At 42.9% G+C, this 21,379-nt stretch overlaps 1 protein-coding gene across 2 annotated transcripts in view; it reads right to left on the bottom strand.

Annotated features, from left to right (window-relative positions):
* FMN2 (formin 2) overlaps positions 1 to 21,379 on the bottom strand; it is a 358,232-nt gene that overhangs the window by 2,836 nt on the left and 334,017 nt on the right. For both annotated transcript variants that reach the window (XM_065919853.1, XM_065919854.1), the window contains one exon: positions 246 to 327. In XM_065919853.1, coding sequence (XP_065775925.1) covers positions 246 to 327 — 82 coding nt within the window. The remainder of the gene's footprint in view (positions 1 to 245; positions 328 to 21,379) is intronic.

The following is a 21,379-nucleotide window of genomic DNA, read 5'->3' as shown; positions in this document are numbered from 1 at the left end:
TGCACCCCCTCAGTGAACCCATCCTGATGGTTAGGCTTTGAATGCTGAACACTGAGATTCTTTTAGCCTCTGGAACCTGATTACAGGCAGAAGGAAAAGGAGATTCTCTAAGTCGGATGCTCACTATTTGTTCAAACTTAAGAGGAAGATGATTAAAATGTTATTAGGTGGATTTGTATATTCTGAGAAAAGCGTGTTTAAAAGCCAGAGAAAACCACAAATCAAAAAACAGAATAAATACTTACAATTCCAGAGTCATGTCTTGGTTTTATTTTATAGAGTGACTTCCCCTTCTTCTGCCTACACACCTCTTCAGCTTCTTTTACTCTAGGTGGGGAGAAAACACATGATATAAACAAAGACTTACAAAGATCACTACAGTTCATCTATAGGAGGTGAGCAAGTATCATGAGGATTTGATTTATTAGAGAAAGATAATACCACATACACAGGAATGTTACCTGATACTTGATTTAAAAACATAATAGAGCTAGAGGTGAATTCATCCAGTGGCTCTTAACTTGGAATCAAAGAAGGCTGAATGGAATAGGACACAAGCACATTTATATTTTTAGGCATACTAAAGGAGTCTTACACACAGGAAAATAAATACCTGTCATATTCAGGTGAGGGTGCTGAGATTGGCTCCATTACATAAATGGGGATGGCACTACTACATAAATCAGAAGCATTAATGAAAGAAGCAGTATCATATAAGAACTCATATGTTTATCTAAAATGATCTCAGATTCAGTTTCCACCTTATGTTTCCCCAGGCATGGAAATCTATACAATGAATACTTGGGACAGTTTTTTTTTTTTTTTAATTGAGCTTCATCAAGCATGGGAACCAGGCATTTGAAAACAGAAAATAGAGACTGAGCAGTAATATTTGAACACATCTAGGATTTCCCTTTAAACACATGCTCCAAGGAAAACAGTATTGAATTTACTAAAGGAAGTTAAAAGAGGACATCATTGGCAGGAGACTGGCCATCGGTCTGAATGCTGGGGTAGCATCTGCTTGCTTGGCCACCTGTGTCCCTCAGGGAGGACACAGGCTCAAGCAAACAATACAACAACGCATTAAAAAGATCATACATCATGACCAAGTGGACTTTATCTCAGGAATGCAAGAATTCTTTAATATCCGCAAATCAATCAATGTAACACACCACATTAACAAATTGAAAGATAAAAACCATATGATTATCTCAATAGATACAGAAAAAGCCTTGGACAAAATTCAACATCCATTTATGATAAAAACTCTCCAGAAAGCAGGAATAGAAAGAACATAACTCAGCATAACAAAAGCTATATATGACAAACCCACAGCAAACATTATCCTCAATAGTGAATAATTTAAAACATTTCCCCTAAAGTCAGGAACAAGGCAAGGGTGTCCACTCTCACCACTACTATTCAACACAGTTTTGAAAGTGTTAGCCATAGCAATCAGAGCAGAGAAAGAAATAAAAAGAATTCAGATAGGAAAAGAAGAAGTAAAACTCTCAGTGTTTGCAGATGACATGATCCTCTACATAGAAAACCCTAAAGACTCTACCAGAAAATTACTAGAGCTAATCAATGAATACAGTAATGTTGCAGGATATAAAATTAACACACAGAAATCCCTTGCATTGCTATACACTAACAATGAGAAAACAGAGAAATTAAGGAAACAATACGATTCACCATTGCAACAAAAAGAACAAAATACTTAGGAGTATATCTACCTAACCTAAAGAAACGAAAGACCTATATATAGAAAACTATAAGACACTGATGAAAGAAATCAAAGAGGACACAAATAGATGGAGAAATATACTGTGTTCATGGATTGGAAGAATCAATATTGTCAAAATGACTATACTACCCAAAGCAATCTATAGATTCAATTCAACCCGTATCAAGCTACCAACAGTATTTTTCAGAGAACTAGAACAAATAATTTCACAATTTGTATGGAAATAAGAAAAACCTCGAATAGCCAAAGCAATCTTGAGAAAGAAGAATGGAACTGGAGGAATCAATCTGTCTGAGTTCAGGCTCTACTACCAAGTCACAGTCATCAAGAGAGTATGGTACTAGCACAAAGACAGAAACATAGATCAATGGAACAAAATAGAAAGCCCAGAGATAAATCCACACACCTATGGACACCTTATCTTTGACAAAGGAGGCAAGGATATACAATGGAAAAAAGACAACCTCTTTAACAAGTGGTGCTGGGAAAACTGGTCAACTACTTGTATAAGAATGAAATTAGAACACTTTCTAACACCATACACAAAAATAAACTCAAAATGGATTAAAGATCTAAATGTAAGACCAGAGACTATAAAACTCCTAGATGAGAACATAGGCAAAACACTCTATGACATAAATCACAGCAGGATTCTCTATGACCCACCTCCCAGAATATTGGAGATAAAAGCAAAAATAAACAAATAGGACCTAATTAAACTTAAAAGCTTTTGCACAACAAAGGAAACGATAAGCAAGGTGAAAAGACAGCCCTCAGAATGGGAGAAAATAATAGCAAATTAAGCAACAGACAAAGGATTAATCTCTAAAATAAACAAGCAACTCCTACAGCTCAATTCCAGAAAAATAAATGACCCAATAAAAAAATGGGCCAAAGAACTAAGCAGACATTTCTCCAAAGAAGACATACAGATGACTAACAAACACATGAAAAGATGCTCAACATCACTCATTATCAGAGAAATGCAAATCAAAACCACAATGAGGTACCATTACACGCCAGTTGGGATGGCTGCTATCCAAAAATCTACAAGCAATTAATAAATGCTGGAGAGGGTGTGGAGAAAAGGGAACCCTCTTACACTGTTGCTGGGAATGCAAACTAGTACAGCTACTATGGAGAACAGTGTGGAGATTTCTTAAAAAACTGGAAATAGAACTGCCATATGACCCAGCAATCCCACTCCTGGGCATACACACCGAGGAAACTAGATGTGAAAGAGACACGTGCACCCCAATGTTCATCGCAGCACTGTTTATAATAACCAGGATATGGAAGCAACCTAGATGCCCATCAGCAGATGAATGGATGAGGAAGCTATGGTACATATACACCATGGACTATTACTCAGCCATTAAAAAGAATTCATTTGAATCAGTTCTAATAAGATGGATGAAACTGGAGCCCATTATACAGAGTGAAGTAAGCCAGAAAGATAAAGACCAATACAGTATACTAATGCATATATATGGAATCTTAAAAGATGGTAATGATAACCCTATATGCAAAAGAGAAAAAGAGACACAGATGTACAGAGCAGACTTTTGGACTCTGTGGGAGAAGGCGAGGGTGAGATGTTCTGAGAGAATAGCATTGAAACTATACTATCAAGGGTGAAGCAAATCACAAGCCCAGGTTGGACGCATGAGACAAGTGCTCAGGGCTGGTGCACTGGGAAGACGCAGAGGGACAGGATGGGGAGGGAGGTGGGAAGGGGGTTCGGGATGGGGAACACATGTAAATCCATGGCTGATTCATGTCAATGTATGGCAAAACCCACTACAATATTGTAAAGTAATTACCCTCCAACTAATAATAATAAAAAAAAGAATGCAGAACAGTATCACTACTAGGGCGGTCCAGAGCTGCGGTGAACATCCAAAAAGTTTCACTTTAAGAGTTCTTTAGAGGGCTTCCCTGGTGATCCAGTGGCTACTCCCAAAGCAGGGGCCTGGGTTCAATCTCTGGTCAGTGAACTAGATCTCATACACTGCAAGTAAGAGCTTGCATGCCACAATTAAAGATCCCATGTGTGGCAATTAAGACCTAGTGCAGCTAAAAAAAAGAAAAAAGAAAAAAAGGCACTAAAAGTTCTTTATAAAATGCTATAAAATTCTATGAATGATTGCTTCTACTCAGCAAATAGTAAAAAAAAAACATATGTGTGTTAGTTGCTCAGTTGTGTCTGACTCTTTGTGACTCCATGGACTATAGCCTTCCAAGTTCCTCTGTTCATGGAGTTCTCTAGGCAAGAATACTGGAATAGGTTGCCATTCCTTTTTCTAGGGGGTCTTCTCAACCCAGGGACTGAATCCAAGTCTCCTGCATTGCAGGCAGATTCTTTGCCACCTGAGCCACCAGGGAAACCCAAGAAATATGTAGGCTGGAATTCTATTAATAAAAACAGGTGTCATTAGAAAGAAAATAACCTACTAGGTTAATTTATTTTTATTATTGTGATTCTCCTTGGGAATTAAAAATAGAGTGCTTCTGGAGAAACTGACAAAGCTGTGATTTATTTTAATAAAAGACTTCTTATGGAGATCTTGAAACCTGGTTCCTGAAAGAAATGAGTTATAAATATATTTCTTAAGCCTGATGGCAAAGTTCCTAATGACAGAATTCATCTCCTATGCAGCTGAATGAATCCCTGTTTTTAAACAACAGAATGAAAGAAATCGTTGAGTGCAGCAGCTATGAGATTACTGTTACAGCTCACGGTAAGGCACGGTGGATCAAAGTTAACTCTTTTTTTTAAGCAGTTAGTGAAAATCCAATAGATCCTCTCTTAAATTTACTTGGGACTCTTTAAGGCATTTTGTAATATTTTTTAAAAACCTACTTCACAAGTATTTCGACCACCAAAGCATCTTAATTTTCTTACTATCTTATTTTCTAAGTATCACAGAGAGCTCAGTCTAATACAAACATTTTAAGTTTTACACAGAAAACAAGTGTGGCCATTCCTACAGCAGGAGAACTAGAGAGTATGGTCAGGACGCCTGAGTTGACGCAAGGCTGAGGGCCCTGAAACCCAGGCAAGAGTCACAGGTGTGCGCAGATGCCAAGGATGCTGCCCCAGCTCAGGGTTCAGGGCAGTTGTGCCCTGAGAGGTTTCAAAGAGAAATCTCAGTTTTACATAATTTCCTTAGAAGGGGAAATGGGGCTGAGAGCAAGGACTCATTGCCCTAGGACTCCCCAAAGAGGCCGGAGCTTCCTCCACCCTACTGGTTCCGGCTCTGGATATGAATGGATGGGGCAAGTGGTTCCTGTGTCCCCAGACTCTTGGCTGCACACACGGCTGAGCTAGGAGCTGGGCCCTGGGCACCAGACGGCCGAGAAGATTCTCAAAGTCAGGTGCAGAGGCATTTCGGAAAAGCAGCTCCCGGGCCAGGTGGCTCTGTTCCAGGTCACTCCCTGGGATGTGCTTGCTTGGAAGCAGATGTGGGCACTTGTGGGCAACTCTGCGAGCAGGCCCATCTATCCTAAGCCTCCTAGCAAATGCTGCTCCTAAATGCCGGTTCTCTTTCAACAAAACTTTGACAAGACTCTTTCCCCACACTTTAGGCAGGAAAAAAGAACATGTCCCTGGAGGTGAGCAAAAATACTGAGGGAAGTGGGGATGGAGAGGCCCCAGTCCCCTCCTGCTCAGGCCTTCCTCTGGGCACTGGGGCTAGTCCATGAGCTCCAAGGGCGAGTCTGCTGATAACCCCCTTGCCTTCTGCCTCACCCCTCAGTCAATGATTCCTAAAATTTCTTAAACTGAGTAGGAAAAATAAGTTCATTACATAACTAGATACTAAGTGAATATGCACAGTGGTGATAACATTTCAAATAACAAACAAAAATGACCTACGTCCAATTTGGAAAGGAGAAGGGAATAGGACCTCCTTCACAAAGGGCTTCTCTGATAGCTCAGTTGGTAAAGAATCAGCCTGCAATGCAGGATACCCCGCTTTGATTCCTGGGTTGAGAAGACCCACTGGAGAAGGGATAGGCCACCCACTCCTGTATTCTTGGGTTTCCCTTGTGGCTGAGCTGGTAAAGAATCCGCTTGCAATGCAGAAGACCTGGGTTCGATCGCTGGGTTGGGAAGATCCTGTGAAGAAGGGAAAGGCAACCCACTCCAGTATTCTGGCCTGGAGAATTCCATGGACTAGCCCATGGGGTCACAAGGAGTCGGACACGACTGAGCAGTTTCAGTTCACTACACAAAGAGAGAAAGCAGCCTGGCAAGCAAGGAAGAAGCCAGGGCTTGGCACTTGAGTTTAACTTCCAGTGATGATGGGGATCTGTGGATGGTGTGCAGAGATATAACTCTTGCAAGATGCATGAAGATGATTTCTTTCTAATGTGGCTGTGCCCTTGATTAAGTTCATTCCTTAATCAGGACTTTACCTTGTTAGTCAGTCTCCCAACAGAAACAAAAGCCACAGACCCACTGCTGTTGTCATGCAATTGAAAGGGAAGTGAGCCACTCCTCTAACACCGAGCAGTAATAATCCAGTCTAAGTGAGTGTCCCAGGAGCCGGGTTCAAGTATCAGGTCGGGAGCACAGAAGAGTCTTCCAACCACAGACTGAGAGCAGTGCACTCCTCCTGCACCAGCTTAGCAGAGTCACCTGGACTGTTTGGTCTAAAAAATAGTGCTTCCTTTCCTTCTTTCTAGTCTCTCTGCTGTTTGTGATGCTCTAATCACTGGAAGTGATGAGAGAAGAGTTTTCATGATCACATGTTTGTTTTTGTTAGTATTTTCTTTCTTGAGGTTGCTGACAAGAATTTGCAGTTCTTTGAATTAGCCTACCAAAGACGTCATCTGAAAAAACGGTACTTCCTTTCATAGTTCTCTATTGGCAGCCTATTAAGTTCAGTGAAAGTATTTTAATCCAAAAGAGCGGGGAGGGGCTCTGGTCAGAGGCTGGTGGCAGCAGGGGTGCAGCTCCAGGAGACAAGCAGGTATAGACGCCTAGTGGACTGAGTCCCGGCCCTGCCTGCCCTTCTTTATAACCGCGATGATCACACACCCACCCACCCACAGAAATCCTGAAAATGCAGTGGGAAAAATCAACCACAATGTTTCCTATGACTACAGGTGTTGTCAGGGACATATTTCTGAATTAGAGTTGGATTTCTGAACTTTAACGCTGACAGTCTGACTCAGCGAGAAAAGCAACCACATCCATGCCTCCCGGGGTGACGACACAGAACAGCTCACAGCGACTTCGACTGTTCTGATCAGACTTCACAGGAGTCTCAGAACTCTGCGGGGCCAGCCTGCAGGACCCGCCTTGGGATGCTGGGCTGGCGTGGGGCACCTCTGTGCAGCCCACACCACAGGCGCCACTCGGCGCGCAGACGGGAGGGGAGTCTGCCACGGAGTCAGCAAGATCCGCTCAACTCTGGGGACTATTCACAGTCCAGAGTCCAAGATTCCATGACAATGAGATATATATGTTTTGTGCTTATGCTCTAAAAGCTGCAAATATATTCCTCTCATGAGTATAAGGCCAATAAGCAGAGACGATGTACATCAGTTTCCAGAAACTTATTGTGGAGAAGAGGTGGGTCCAAACAGATGGATCATTTCTTCATAAGAAAACACATTCAAGTTATCAAGTTAATCCCCTAGATTCAGGGTCTCTTTGATAACTGTCTAATGTCCTATAAATGTAGGACATTATATGGATGAGCTACCACAGGAAGAAACAGCTGTTTCTTAGGTTTGGAAAGGCTGTAGGTAAGGAAGGATGGGTCCAGAGGACAAGGCTGCGCTTACTTCAAGGCAAAGGAAACAAAATGTCACACACACACACACACACACACACACCTCAGAATAACCTCCTGAGGTACATATTGTCATTACCCAACTTTTACCATGAAGAAGCTGAAACTTAAAACGGTCAAATTACTCACTCATCGTCAGAGTGAGTGGCAGATCCAGCCAGACACAGACAACACCTCCTCAGCCTAAGCTGTAAGCCTCCCTCTGTATGGCCTCCTCACAAGGCAAACGCACAGGACAATGAAAAAACATGGCCACAAAAGTCTTCCTCTAGTTATTAACATAAACATAGTTATTTACACTTATGCATTTAAATTTATCATATATTTATTCATGATAGTAATTGATATTTATATTTGTTTTATTTCTGTTTATTTAGAAGTATTTGATTCTGAAAGGCTGAATCTTCTAGAACTCTGAATATATAAAATGTGGCAGGTTAAAATAGTTTTTGATAAAACAAAGTACCTAGAAAAATGGATGCATGTGTTTTAACAGATCCTGGAGACTCCAGGTTCAATCTCTGGGTCTCCCACATTGCAGGCAGATTCTTTACTGTCTGAGCCACTAGGGAAGCCCGATCTTGGAGAGTAGTAGTCTAACTGGACAAATTCTGAGCCCTACTCAAAGAAAAGTATTAATGGAAACACAATGGGCTACAGTGTTCATTTTTGAAAAAGGAAAGCATATAAGATCATCCAGAGAAAACAAAACTACAACCACATTTTCTTGATTCTAATATATGGGAAGAATTCTTGATGTGGCTGTCTACATAAGGGATGTGAACTGTAGTTAGTAAAAATGCAAAAGTACAGAAGACAGAACCTTTTCCATTAGGCTTTTTGTTTGTTTACACAAATCCTCAATATGTTAAACAGATTAAATTTTGAGCTTTAACTCAGTGAAGGCATTTGTGAGGAGAGGCAAGTCAGCACACACCTGGAGTGTGTAGTGCCCTTACTTTTTGGTGATGTAACCTGACAGAGGGCTACAACTCTGAGAAACCTATAAGGACAGTGAGCGCATTCCCCTGTTACCTCAGAGCACAGTGGCCTTACCCAAATGGCAGCCAGTAGGTGCTTAGAGTCTCTGACAAGTGTTGAAAATGCTGACACTCTGTGCTGCTGAACATGGGAGATGCATCTATTTTAGAGACTAGATGATTAAACAGTGAGGTTCACACTCCATTGTGTACATAAGACCCTGAATTATATTCTATTAAACCAGACCATCTTCTCCTGTTCTTTCATAAGAAATTGACTACAGTATCAGAAAGTTGAGAAATCTGGAATATGCCATTTAGAACTTTTAAAAATGCTTGGATGATACATTTTAAACATTCACTGATAATAGGAATATTTGTATTCATAAACATTTTGGCACTTTAAAGCCCTGATAACATAGTTTGCGTGGTTAATTTAAAATCTCTCAGGACTTCCCTGGTGATCCAGTGGTTAGAAATCTGCCTATCAATGCAGGGGACATGGTTGGATCCTTGCTTTGGGAAGATACTACATGCCAATGAGCAACTAAGCCCATGCACCACAACTATTGAGTCTGCAGGTTCTAGAGCCCGTGAGCTACAACTACTAAAGCCTGTGCACCCTGGAGCCTGTGCTCTGCATGAGAAGCCACTGTATGACAGAAGAGTTGCCCCCGCTCACTACAACTAGAAAAAGACTGCACACAGTAACCAAGACCCAGGGCAGCCCCACCCCCCCAAAAAAAACCAACTTCTCATTAAAAATAAAAAAGAGCTTGCTTTCCTCATGGCTTTTGTGGTGGTGTTGTTTAGTCGCTCAGTCATGCCCGACTCTGACCCCATGGTCTTCAGCACACCAGCCTTCCCTGTTCTTCACCATCTCCCAGAGTTCGCTCAAATTCATGTCCATTGAGTCAGGGATGCCATCCAGCTATCTCATCCTCTGTTGTCTCCTTCTCCTCCTGCCTTCAGTCTTCCCCAGCATCAGGGTCTCTTCCAATGAGTTGGCTCTTCACATTAGGTAGCCAAAGTACTGGAGCTTCAGCTCCAACATCAGTCCTTCCAATGAATATTCAGGGTTGATTTCCTTTAGGATTGACTGGTTTGATCTTGTGTCCAAGGGACTCTCAAGAGTCTTCTCTAGCACCACAGTTCGAAAGCATTAATTCTTCCATGCTCAACCTTTATGGTCCAACTCTCACATCCAAACATGACTACTGGAAAAACCATAGCTTTGACTATACGGACTTTTGCCGGCAAAGTGATGTCTCTGCTTTTAATATACTGTCTAGGTTTATCATAGCTTTTCTTCCCATGAGCAAGTGTCTTTTAATTTCATGTCTGCAGTCACCATCTGCATTGATTTTGAAGCCCAAGAAAATTGGAATTCTCCAGGTAAGAATACTGGAGTGAGTAGCCACTCCCTTCTCCAGGAGATCTTCCCAACCCAGAGATGAAACCCAGGTCTCCTGCATTGCATGCAGATTCTCTACTGTCTGAGCCACCAGGGAAACCCCCAAGGACTATTAGACACAGACGCAGACTGTAGACTATTAGACTATAGACATAGAGAGTTGATCATGTTTCCTCCCGTGACACTCAAAAGAGAGTACAGCAGAGCTATTTATACCACAATGGTTTGGAATTATGTGCGAGAACGATGTGGGAGATACAAGGCAGGAGTGCATCTAGGAAAGATACATGTGAAGGGAGAACAAAGCCACATTTTTTTCCTCTACTGGATTATTGCTTTCAGGCTAAAAATATGCTGCTGATTCCTCTATAAAAAGAAATCCTTCACTCCTTCCCCCTCCAGCAACACGTTTCTCTGCTGACCTCCGAGTGTACTGGCTCCTCCAGAAAGCTGCCTATCATCCTCTTCTCCTGCACTCATCTGACCAGGCATCTGTCACTGACTACCTAACGGTGCCTGCCCTTGTGCAGACACCGATTCTTCCCTCTGCGAGCACCACAGCATGTCACATGGCTCTGGTGTGCACCCTTCTTCTGGAAGCCTCTTCCACGTGGTCCACCAGGCTCCACGATCTGGCCCAGCACACCTCTGTGCAGTCATCTTCCACCTCTTTCCCCCTGCTCACTCTGTTCAGGATGCTCACTGCATCTGCCTCCCTCAGGCTTTGCACTTGCCACTCTCCCTGGCTGGAATGTTCTCTCTCCATAGCCCCTGCATTATTTCTTCACTTCCTTCAAGTCCCTGCTAACCCATCACTTCTCACAGAATACTGTCTGACAGGCCCACATATACTGCCGTACCTCCTTCAACTCTCTCTTCCCCTTTCCCTGAGTCCCCAAAGGATAGGGCAGGCCTCTTTTCTCATTGAGCACTAACACAGGACACCTTTATTCCCCTCTGAGCCTTAGTTTTCATGTTGTCACACATAACCTCTGGACAACACGATGGCTCACGCTGAGAGAGTGCCCCCTGCCCTTTGAGTGAATGCAGAGTGGCCAGGGCTGCTGGGGGAGGTGGGGAGAAAGCTGGTGGATTATCCAGAGAATGTCAACATTGCTCAGTAAGATAAAATGGCAGATGAAACTGATTAAAGTTTTCAAACTTAGAAGGATACTCAAAGTATCGGGGATCCTGGGTGTTTTATTCCTGATTTTAATAAACAAATAAAACACCCAGAAGCAAAATAAATCAAAATAGAATGAAATAAAATAAAGTGCTCATGGGCTTCATGTAAGACAACATTCAGAAAGAGCAAGCATGAATTGGTGCAGTCACCATGGAGAACAGTATGGAGGTTCCTCAGAAAAACAGAGCTACCAGAAGATCCAGCAATCCCACTCCTGGGCATAGATTCAGGGAAAACTGTAATTCAAAAAGATGCATGCACCCCAATGTGCACCCCAACAGCAGCACCACTTACACTAGTTAAGACACGGAAACAACCTGAATGCCCGCAGACAGATGGATGGGTAAAGATGTGGTGCAAATACATCCAGTACAGGGAGCTTTACTATTCTCTAGGTCCATCTAGGAGCATGGCTCACAGACAGATAGATGGGTAAAGATGTGGTACATATACATTCAATACAATGGGGTTTCACCATTCTCTAGGTCCATCTAGGAACATGCATGAGTGAGTCCAGGGATGGCTAAATTCATACTAAGTGAAGTAAGTCAGATGGAGAAAGACAAATATCATATGATATCACTTATATGTGGAATCTAAAATAACACACAAATGAACTTATATATGGAACAGAAATTGATTTACATAGAGAAAAGACTCATGGTTGCCAAGAAGGAGGGGGCTGGAGGAGGGATGAAGTGGGAGGTTGGAACTAGCAGATGCAAACTATTATATATAGAATGGATAAACAACATGGTCCTACCGTATAGCACAGAGAACTGTATAGGACTGAGAATATAAATCTCAGGATATATATTCAATATCCTGAGATAAATCATAATGGGAAAGAATATATATATATATGTATGACTGAATTACTTTGCTGTACAGCAGAAATTAATACATTATAAATCAATTATACTTCAATTAAAAATTTAAAAAATAAAAAAGAGGAAGCAGACAAAAGCATCCAAATTTGAGTTTCATATGGAATTACAATATGCAGATAAGAAATATTATGCAAGTATAATAACTTTGACGATGATGATGACAACCATGGTGCCAATGTTCTAAAGGTCCTTTTAAGGAGGAACAACTTTTAAGGAGGAACAAGAGCTTTCCAAAGAAATTTAGGAGCCTAGACTGGAGGACACTTATTTGCCACGATGGCTGTTCACTTGGACAGCTGAATAGACTAGAAATGCCCGTGTCCAAGGCCATGCTGCGCTTCCACGGCCAGTTCCACAGCACCAGGATGGCCAGTCCTCACTGAGGGCCTACTGGCTAGGAAGCACCATATAAAAGGTCTGTCCTTGCCTCAAGAAATGTCTGCTTTCTTCACAAGGGCTCAGACTACCTCTCCTGACCTAGCAGTTGCCCAGGGTTCACGCTTCTAAGCCTGTTTATAATGAGTAGAAGCAAAGATCTTGAGCAGCGACCTGGTCAGGGACCCATGGGGAGGGGTCCTAAGTGAAGATTCAGATGCCAGGCAAGGGCCCAGTGGGTGGTAGATGGGGACATTCTGGTTAGAGGGTGGAGGCCCAAGAAAGCAGAAGTGAGAGATGGGGCTTTACCCCAGAGCAAAGGCAAACACATTTCTTCCCCCTTTTATTTATTTTAACCATTATCATAGCCACTCTTTGTTCCTAAGGATTTATGTCTTCTCCATTAGAACTACAGATTGAGAAAACTTGGACAATCTGGCTCCTCTCATGGAGATTAGATTTGAAAAAAGTGTATTTGGAATAGATGAGTCACTTCAGATCACATACACACATATTACCTATTTTGTGTGTGTGTGTTTTAACATGACTTAAGATTTCCTGAATCTGAAGTTTATACAGAGAAATACTGCTTATTTCATCACTACAGAGTCATTATTTAAATAGATGGAGATCTTTTAAATTTTGGAATGAACTCTGCTACTTGTTTTCCTACAAATGTGTGCCAGCAGATTTATCTCTCAAATTTTGATTTGGCTCATTTAGTCATATTAGTAGTTGAAAGACTTGGTTCCCTTGAGTGTATCTCCTGAGCACAGGGGAAATGGCCGGGAGTGGACCAGGCAGGAAGAAAAGTAACCAACATATGATTTCAAAACTGTGACCAACCTGAACAGATTGCTGAGGGCAGGTGGGATATTCAATTGTGGTCCACGACTAGGCCTAGTGGCTAATGTGAGAAATTCTATTTACTTGCTTTTTTAAAAAATAGCTTTATTAAGATATCATTAACATATTATTAAATGTCCACTTAAAGTGGACAGCTCACAGGACTGAACAGGGAGTTCTCTGGTAGTCTAGTGGTTAGGACTCGGCAGTTTCACAGTTGACGGATGGGGAAGGATGAGGGGACTAAGACCCCACAAGCCGCATGATGTGGCCAAAAAAACAAACAAATAACAAAACAAACAACAGGAAAACCCATACCCACACCCCACAAGCCTGTGCAGCTGTCTATTCTTAGAACATTCCACCCACTAAAGGAACCTTGTCAGAGGTCAATTCCCATTCCTTTCTGCCCTCAGCCCTCATCGAGGGCTAATCTACTTCCAGATCCTATATAAAGACTTGCTGATTTTTGGGTGTTTCATATAAATCAAATCGCACCATACAGTCTTCTTCTGTGACCATTTTCTTTCACTTAGCACAGCGTTTTGAAGACTTACCATTTTAAAGCATGTATCAGTGCTTCATGTCTTTTCATTGTTGAGTGCTGTTCCATTGTAAGGATGTGCTGTATTTTATCTATCCATTCATCTGCTGATAAACATTTGAGTTTGTTTCCCATGTTCAGATGTTTTGAGTAACACTGCTGTGTGTCCTCTTCCTCAGATTCCAGGAGGGAGCTGTGTACCTCATGGCAACTCTAGGCTGATCTTTTAAAAAAATATTTTGGCCATGTCCTTCCAGCATGTGAGAGTCACAGGCATTCAAAATTGAGTTTGATGTCTTATAACAGCTGCTGCTTTTTTTTTTTTTTTTAATTTAAAAATGCTAGCATTTCTTTTTTTTTTAAATTTTATTTATTTATTTATTTATTAGTTGGAGGCTAATTACTTTACAACATTTCAGTGGGTTTTGTCATACATTGATATGAATCAGCCGTAGAGTTGCTTCTTAAGTGTTAATCAGACTTCAGCAGGCAAAACCAGTGAGTTAACTGTTCTTTGTCAAATAGAATGACCCAGCATGGCTGGGTCTAATGCTGCCATCAGCTTCAAATCTGTTGTAGAGACTAACGCCTATGTCTTGGAGATGATCCTGCCCACCCCCATCTCTCACAACTAGTTTCTGAATACCCCTTACTGACCTCATGATCCCAGACTTTTTACATTTTATTTTTAACTGGAGGATAATTGCTTTACAATGTTCTGTTGGTTTCTGCCACACAACAACGTCTACCAGCTCTAAGTGTACGCATGCCCCCTCCCTCTTGAGCCTCTCTCCCACCCCCTACTCCATCCCACCTCTCCAGGGCGTCACAGAGCACTGGACTGAGCTCCCTGTGTTAGCAGCTTCCCACTAGCTATCTGTTTTACATATGATTTACATGCATGTGTTTCAATGCCACTCTCTCAACGCTTCCCATGTCTCTCAGCTCCCCACTGCTCTGCCATGTCTGAGTGTGCAGTGCCAAGCAAACAGGAAGAAGGATGCTTGGCCAGTGGCTCCTCTGCTTGGGGGGCTCAGAGCCAGTCAGGAAGATGTCACAAGGGGGTGACTGGCGGGGCCCCTGACTTCCTACATTTTTCACTACCTAAAAAATCCAGGCTCCAGTGAAGTCCACATAAACCTAAGAATTTAGTTTTAGACCAGTCTGGCCCTCCTCTTCCCACAGGTTATAACCATCACATTGAGAGGCTCCTAAAGAAATCTAAAATGACCCCCACAATAATAGCTTGCTGGTAAAGGAATGGCTTACTTTAGGAATTATTTTCAGTTCACTGTTGTTTAGTCGCTAGGTCGTGTCCAGTTCTTTTGTGACCCCATGGACTGTAGACTGCCCGGCTCCTCTATCCATGGGATTTCCCAGGCACTGATACTGGATTGGCTTGCCATGTCCTCCTCCCCAGGGTATCTTCCCAACCCAGGGATTGAAACTGTGTCTCCTGCATTGGCAGGGGTGTTCTTTACCACTGAGCCACCAAGGAAGCCTATTTTCAGCTTTTATAAACTCCATAATGTTATTTCTAATGAGTAATTTTTAAATATCTTTACTCCATGAACCATATTTTGATCCAAATATGTTTTACTACAAACTTTGCTAATACATCAAAAGAACCTTTTAGCAAATGTTAAAGAGAATTTAATAATTGCTCAGATACCTTCATAAATCTCTTCGCCAGAAATGTTTAAATCCTTTTTCAAAGCAAAAAATGTCTGTGGACAAGCTGTTTCTTGACTCTTGGTCCTGACTATCTGTTAGAAGCTCAAACCAGAACCTTTCAGGGTGAGTTTTTTCCATTTTTGAACATGAGGCTTTGAGAAAGGATTTTCCCAAAATTTAAAAATATCTCTTGAAACATGATAAGATAAAGAAGCAAATGCAATGACTTTTTTTTTTCAATCTGACCTTTGCCTTAGAGTTTTACATCATTTTTGGAGAATTAAGTTTTAGAAAAAACATTTTCTGACATCCACAGTTTCAGATCTTTTCTTAGCCATGGCTTTTTGTAAATCATTTTAGGAGAAAGAAAGGGGCAAGTCTGCTTTCCTGATCTCTAAAATCTGGTTAACATAAGCTTGTCATGATGCAGCTGAGACTTAAGACTTTTCTGACCACCAAAGTTGCTCCAGTCAGGAACTTAAGATAACGTGTGTGCAGAAGGTCCACTTCCCGCCACCTCTTGCTGCCTCTCCTGGTCCAGATCATCACATCTTTCACCTGGGCCACCTCAGTGACTCCCAACTTGTTTCTCAATACCATGGTCCCCCATCTCCTACCCACTTGACCCAACCATCTCTTCTGCGCGTGAATCACATTAGGGCATTCCCTTTCAAAAGCCCTGTGAGACCTTTTACTCTACCCATGATAAAAGTCAGTCTTTCTGCATAACTGCAAGGGCCTGAATGGTCAGGCCCCTGCCTGTTCCCTCAGATTCATCTCATGACCTGGAGAGCAGTCAGTCTTTTCTGTCAGGCGCTGTGACCTTCCCACACCTCTGCCAGCCAGGCTCACCATCCTGCCCCTCACCAGCCTCAAGTTCTTTAGGTGTCAGCATAAATGTTGCCTCTTCAGAAAGGCCTCCTCTGACCACACTTTCTAAGTGAAACTCTTCTGCTTTTCATTCTGCAAAATTGGTTCACTCTTTACTTTCCTCATAGTCCTAATTTCAAGCTATAATTTAAAAACGTGTGTGTTCACTTTTTTATTGTCTGCCTCTCTCACTAGAGGGTAAGATATACATGGCCAGGAAATTTGCCGAGCACACAGCAGGATGTAAATATTTGCTGAATTAATAAATTCATGAGTTTAATTGTCTATTATATCTTAATGCATATGAATTACTCCTTTAATGAGCATCCGTCATATTCCTTACACATTCCCAGGCTCCACTGGCCACTGTTCTGTCTTGTCATTTTCCAGCCAAGGTGTCTGCTACAGGGATCAGAACTAGGAGGAAGGTTTCTTTATGGGTCGTTTCTCTAGAAGCTGACGCCTGAATTAAAGGGCTAAGTGGTTGGCCAACTTCATGTAGTTTTCCATATGACAGTGCTGCGTGGAGGTGCAAGAGGCAGCCCCACTTAGGTGTGCAACGAACACATGATTACAGAACAGGAAGTCTGTCTCTTTAGCTCAAGTTTATTTTTCATTGCTTTGAAAATGGTTGCTTCCTTCTACTCTGATGACATCCCATTTTAATCTGAACACACAGCTCATATGCATACAAATGATGGGAAAGGAATGTTAGCAGTGTATGAGGCACCTTCAGTTTAATGTGCAATATCCTAAGGCAGGGAACACAGACACTTTTTCTCCAAAAACAGACCACAGGGACTGAGACCAGATCCGACTGCCCCTCGCCTGTGCAGTGGGAGGAGTAGTTGCCCTTTCTCCTGGTTCCTGAGAGTAAATTAAACCAGCAAATTCAGTTAGACAGCACTTTAAGCACAACACTTACTAATGCCATCACTGATTTAGTAAATTAAAATGTCTTAAGCTGACTACAAATGAAATGGTGATAGGCCTCACTGTATGATGGGGCTTGAGGCCTGGCTCCTGGAGATTGGTCTCCTCATCTAGGATACTCTCACCCCCAGGACCACCTGGTATGCTCCTAATCAGATCTGCATCAACAGAATTCTGGAGGAACTAATCCTTCCTTGTTGCTTCCCCCGCCCGTCACACTGTACCAGAGCTAGGCTGTCAGCTCGAGAGAGACAGGGTTGCCATCAAATGACTAAGGGTCTCCTGGGCCTAGAAACTCAACATGGAAGGAGACAATGACCACACGTCACAAAACTGGACTCTGCCTAAAAACCGAGCTTGGGTGTATAACAGAGCATTTGCCAGCAATGAAGCTGTCTTGGGCACAACTGTCTCCCCCAGGACCATGGTCCCTCCATCACTGCAGAAAAGCAGTGTCAACAGAGGGGATACACACACACACACACATGTATAGCTGGTTCACTTTGCTGTATAGCAGAAACAAACGCAACATTGCACAGTAACTATACTCCAATACAAATTTTTTTAAATGCAAAAAAGAAAGAAAGAAAAAGAAAGAAAAGCACCAGTGCCTCCATCACCCTGTACTAAGTCACCTAGCTCCTATCCCCTGAGCTCCCTGGGCCTCCTGAGTGGTCGGGGATGCTGGCGGCCCCCTGGAGATGAGCTGGGGTCCCTGGGTCCTCACACGCAGACAATGTGCTTGGGCAGCACTCATGTCAGTCTGTCCCCATCCTCTGGATAGAGTCAAGCTGACATTTAAAAAAAATTATTTTTCATATTTTGTGTTGCTCAATGAGTCCAGATTTCTCTGGAGACAGACCTCTAATTAATAAGTGTACAAACCTAGTTCTACATACATGAAAAAAATTTTTTTTCTAACTCAGAACAAAACCAATGGGTCTGCTGTCTAAAGCATCAAAAGAGGAGTAGAGCATGATTTAAAACCAAGAAAGAACAGGTCACTTCAGCATCCTCAAATGAAAGTTCATCCTTGGACTCAGAATCAAGACATTTTACCAACCAAGAAGGCAACTGCACCACAATAATGCCTTGTATTTACAGATATGTTCTTAACATGTTTTGTCAGAATGTCACATGACCGTGTGGGTCATCATAATCAGGAGGTCATTTATATTAAATGATTGACAACAGCCACTGAATATTGATCATGGAGACACTGCCCTACATACTCTAATACAGCATCTTGTTCAGTTATAGTCTCTCTGCAGGACAGCTATTACTATCTCTACTTTGCTAACTTTGAAGCCATGTATGTCTAGGGCTCAAGCTAGCAAGCGTGTGTGCATGCTAAGTCACTTCAGTCGTGTCTGACTCTTTAAGATACCATGGACTGTAGCCCATCAGGCTTCTGTCCAAGGGATTCTCCAGGCAAGAATACTGGAGTGGGTTCCCATGCCCTTTTCCATGGGATCTAGCTGATGCAGGGATTAAACCTGAGTCTCTTACATCTCCTGCCTTGGAGGTGGATTCTTTACCACTAGCACTTACCTGAAAAGCCAATAAAAACACTGGTCTGGAAATGCTTGTGTTTTCCACACTCCATTGATTAGAAAGGCAGCAGACCTTTTTCCCATAGACTAGAAACTCACCGTTTCAAGAAATATATCTATTAAATCATATAAGTCATCAGAAAAAGCCAAAAATACATTACTACCACTCCATACTCAAACAACAATTAGTAATGATTTTTATAGAGTATTTACAACCTTAAAATATTATTCAATGTATACATTACAAATTAGAGAAAGGAAAACTTGATCAGAAAGGAAAATTTCAACCACGCCATAAAAGCATCTTTTGAGTTCAAGATGTGCTAAGACATTCTGGTAATTACACAGGTTATTTTTAAAGGCTTAATAAATTAGGACTAGTAGATTATCATTTACTTGCTTCTCCCTAACTCCAGTGACAGTGCCAAGAAGGGGGCTGTCACTCATGGCAGTCCTCTCTGGCTGCAGGACTGCTGAACCAATCACAGTCCCCATAGAACCAACCTCTGGCCACCGTGATGATCCAAAGATGAACATGACTCATCTGGAATCCCTCTCTGGGATTTTTCTAGAAGTTCGAGAATGCCCTCTCCTCCTGAGTTGGAAGAATGTGAGCCCAGCTGGACTGATGGCCAGGGGTTCACCCTTAAAGAAACAGCCTGACCTGGAAATTGTGCTAAAGCACAGAGCGAGTTGGAGGGAGAGAGCTGAAAGGTGAGAGAAGGCGAGAGTGCAGATGAGAGAGAGAAAGAGAGGAGAAGAGGGAGGCCGGGAGGAGGAGAGGACACTGAAAAGACAGGTGGAGGGTGGCAGGTACAGACACATGTGACCAACGCCCCCACCCAACCCTGGTTGGCATTTCTGCAGTGAGGCACCCACAGACACCTTCCGTCCTGTCCTCCGGAGGGCAAAGGCGTGCTCTCAACTGCCCCTGCTCCTCCTCAGCCCTCTGTTAAGAGCAAGCAAGCAGTGTGCAGTGGACAGCACCCATCACCTGCCCATTAACATCACTACCGAGATGAAATGAAGTGACCTCCAGCGAGCCAAAAAGCCCACTGGATTTCTTTAAGCACAGGAAGAAGTATAAAAAAAGGACCAGGTTGGTTGTACGAGATAGTCAGTGAGCATGTCCAATGCCTAAGATCTCATAAAGAGTGGACTGTTGTCAACAGTGTTACCTGGAAACCCAGCTCTATCTCAGGGACAAGGCCTTCGCCATTCCTGACAATGAATGACTTGCTCCAGGCCTACATCATCTCCGTGGGAGTCACTCAGCACTTCTGGACAGGCCACGTGGTAAAGAGAGCTTGGATGAGAGACCGCCTGCGATCTCATGCCAGGCCCTTAGCTAAGAATCCCTTGCTCACTTATGTGCCCTCAGGCCCTCGCCACTCCTGCTCTGTCCCGGCCTACCTCTCGCCATTTCCACTCTGTCGGTATTGAGGTAGGAGACAGCGGGCCTCTGGGCCGGACACCTGGTATTTGTCAAGTGGAGTAAAATTCAAGCTTTGTTCTCACCCAGACGCTCCAAGGACAAAGCTAGTGGTAAAAGCTGAGTTCTGCTAATGCAAAGAGAAAAGGTGCCCACTCCTGAGGTCAAGGAAGACTTCCCTGTCTGCACATGTCCAGGAAGTCTTCTCTGGGGTTGAAAAGGGAAGGGACTCCACCCCATAATAAGTGTGGACATGCACCCACAGGCCTCTATGGTGGGATACATCTTAGAAGAAAGTTGCACACACATCTTTGGGAAGGTGCGTGGACCAGTCAGGTGTGAAGAAAGAAACAAGGTAATTGGCCAAAGGTAAACAAAGACCTAGCAAGGCTGTCCCGTATAAGTGACTTAAATCACATCCACACTGCGTTCCTCCTCACTCACTCCACACTCCTCTCCAGGTGTGTATCTCTGCCTTCCTTCTGAGCTGGATGAACAAACTGTTTTCCTGTGTGCTCTCCCATGCATTGTGTTAAGCACCTAATCATAAATGTTGGACCTGTTTTTACAGTTGTTGCCTCCTTGACACAGTCCTGCTTACAAACAGGGGCAAGAGTCCGGGCCACTTTTGCTTCTCGCCTCTAGTCCCTGGTGGTCTAGTGACTAGGACTCTTGGTTTTCATCCAGGCTCCCCAGGTTTAATTCCTGGCCAAGGAACTAGGATCTCTCCCTCTGAGATCAGCATCATCGCAGCTGCTGTGCAAAGTGAAACACTGGTCTTTCCATATTGTTTCCCAGTGTGACTGAGCCCCAGGCTCTTCCCAGGCTTAGGTCAGAGCTGAAAGGAGGCATGCATGGAAGCAGGGAGCACCAGGAAGGGAGGCTGTCTGCAACATGCCAAAGTTCAAAACAGTTTCCTCCTCACCATTTTCCAAACCCAGCAAGCCTTGCTCGGTGAACAGCTGGAAACATCCACGTCTGAACAGTGGTCCAGACAGGCCCATCTTCACTCAGTTCTCTCTCCTGCCTCACCAACCTGGACTCCTGGCAAAGGTCCTTTATATTAACCTGGGTGATGCATCTTGAGGTAGAACAAGTTCACTGTCTACAAGAAGATGTTTACAGTGT

This window comes from Muntiacus reevesi, chromosome 2 (genome assembly GCF_963930625.1).
Source record: "Muntiacus reevesi chromosome 2, mMunRee1.1, whole genome shotgun sequence".
NCBI lineage: Eukaryota > Metazoa > Chordata > Mammalia > Artiodactyla > Cervidae > Muntiacus > Muntiacus reevesi.
This window is presented reverse-complemented; position numbering and strand designations above follow the sequence as displayed.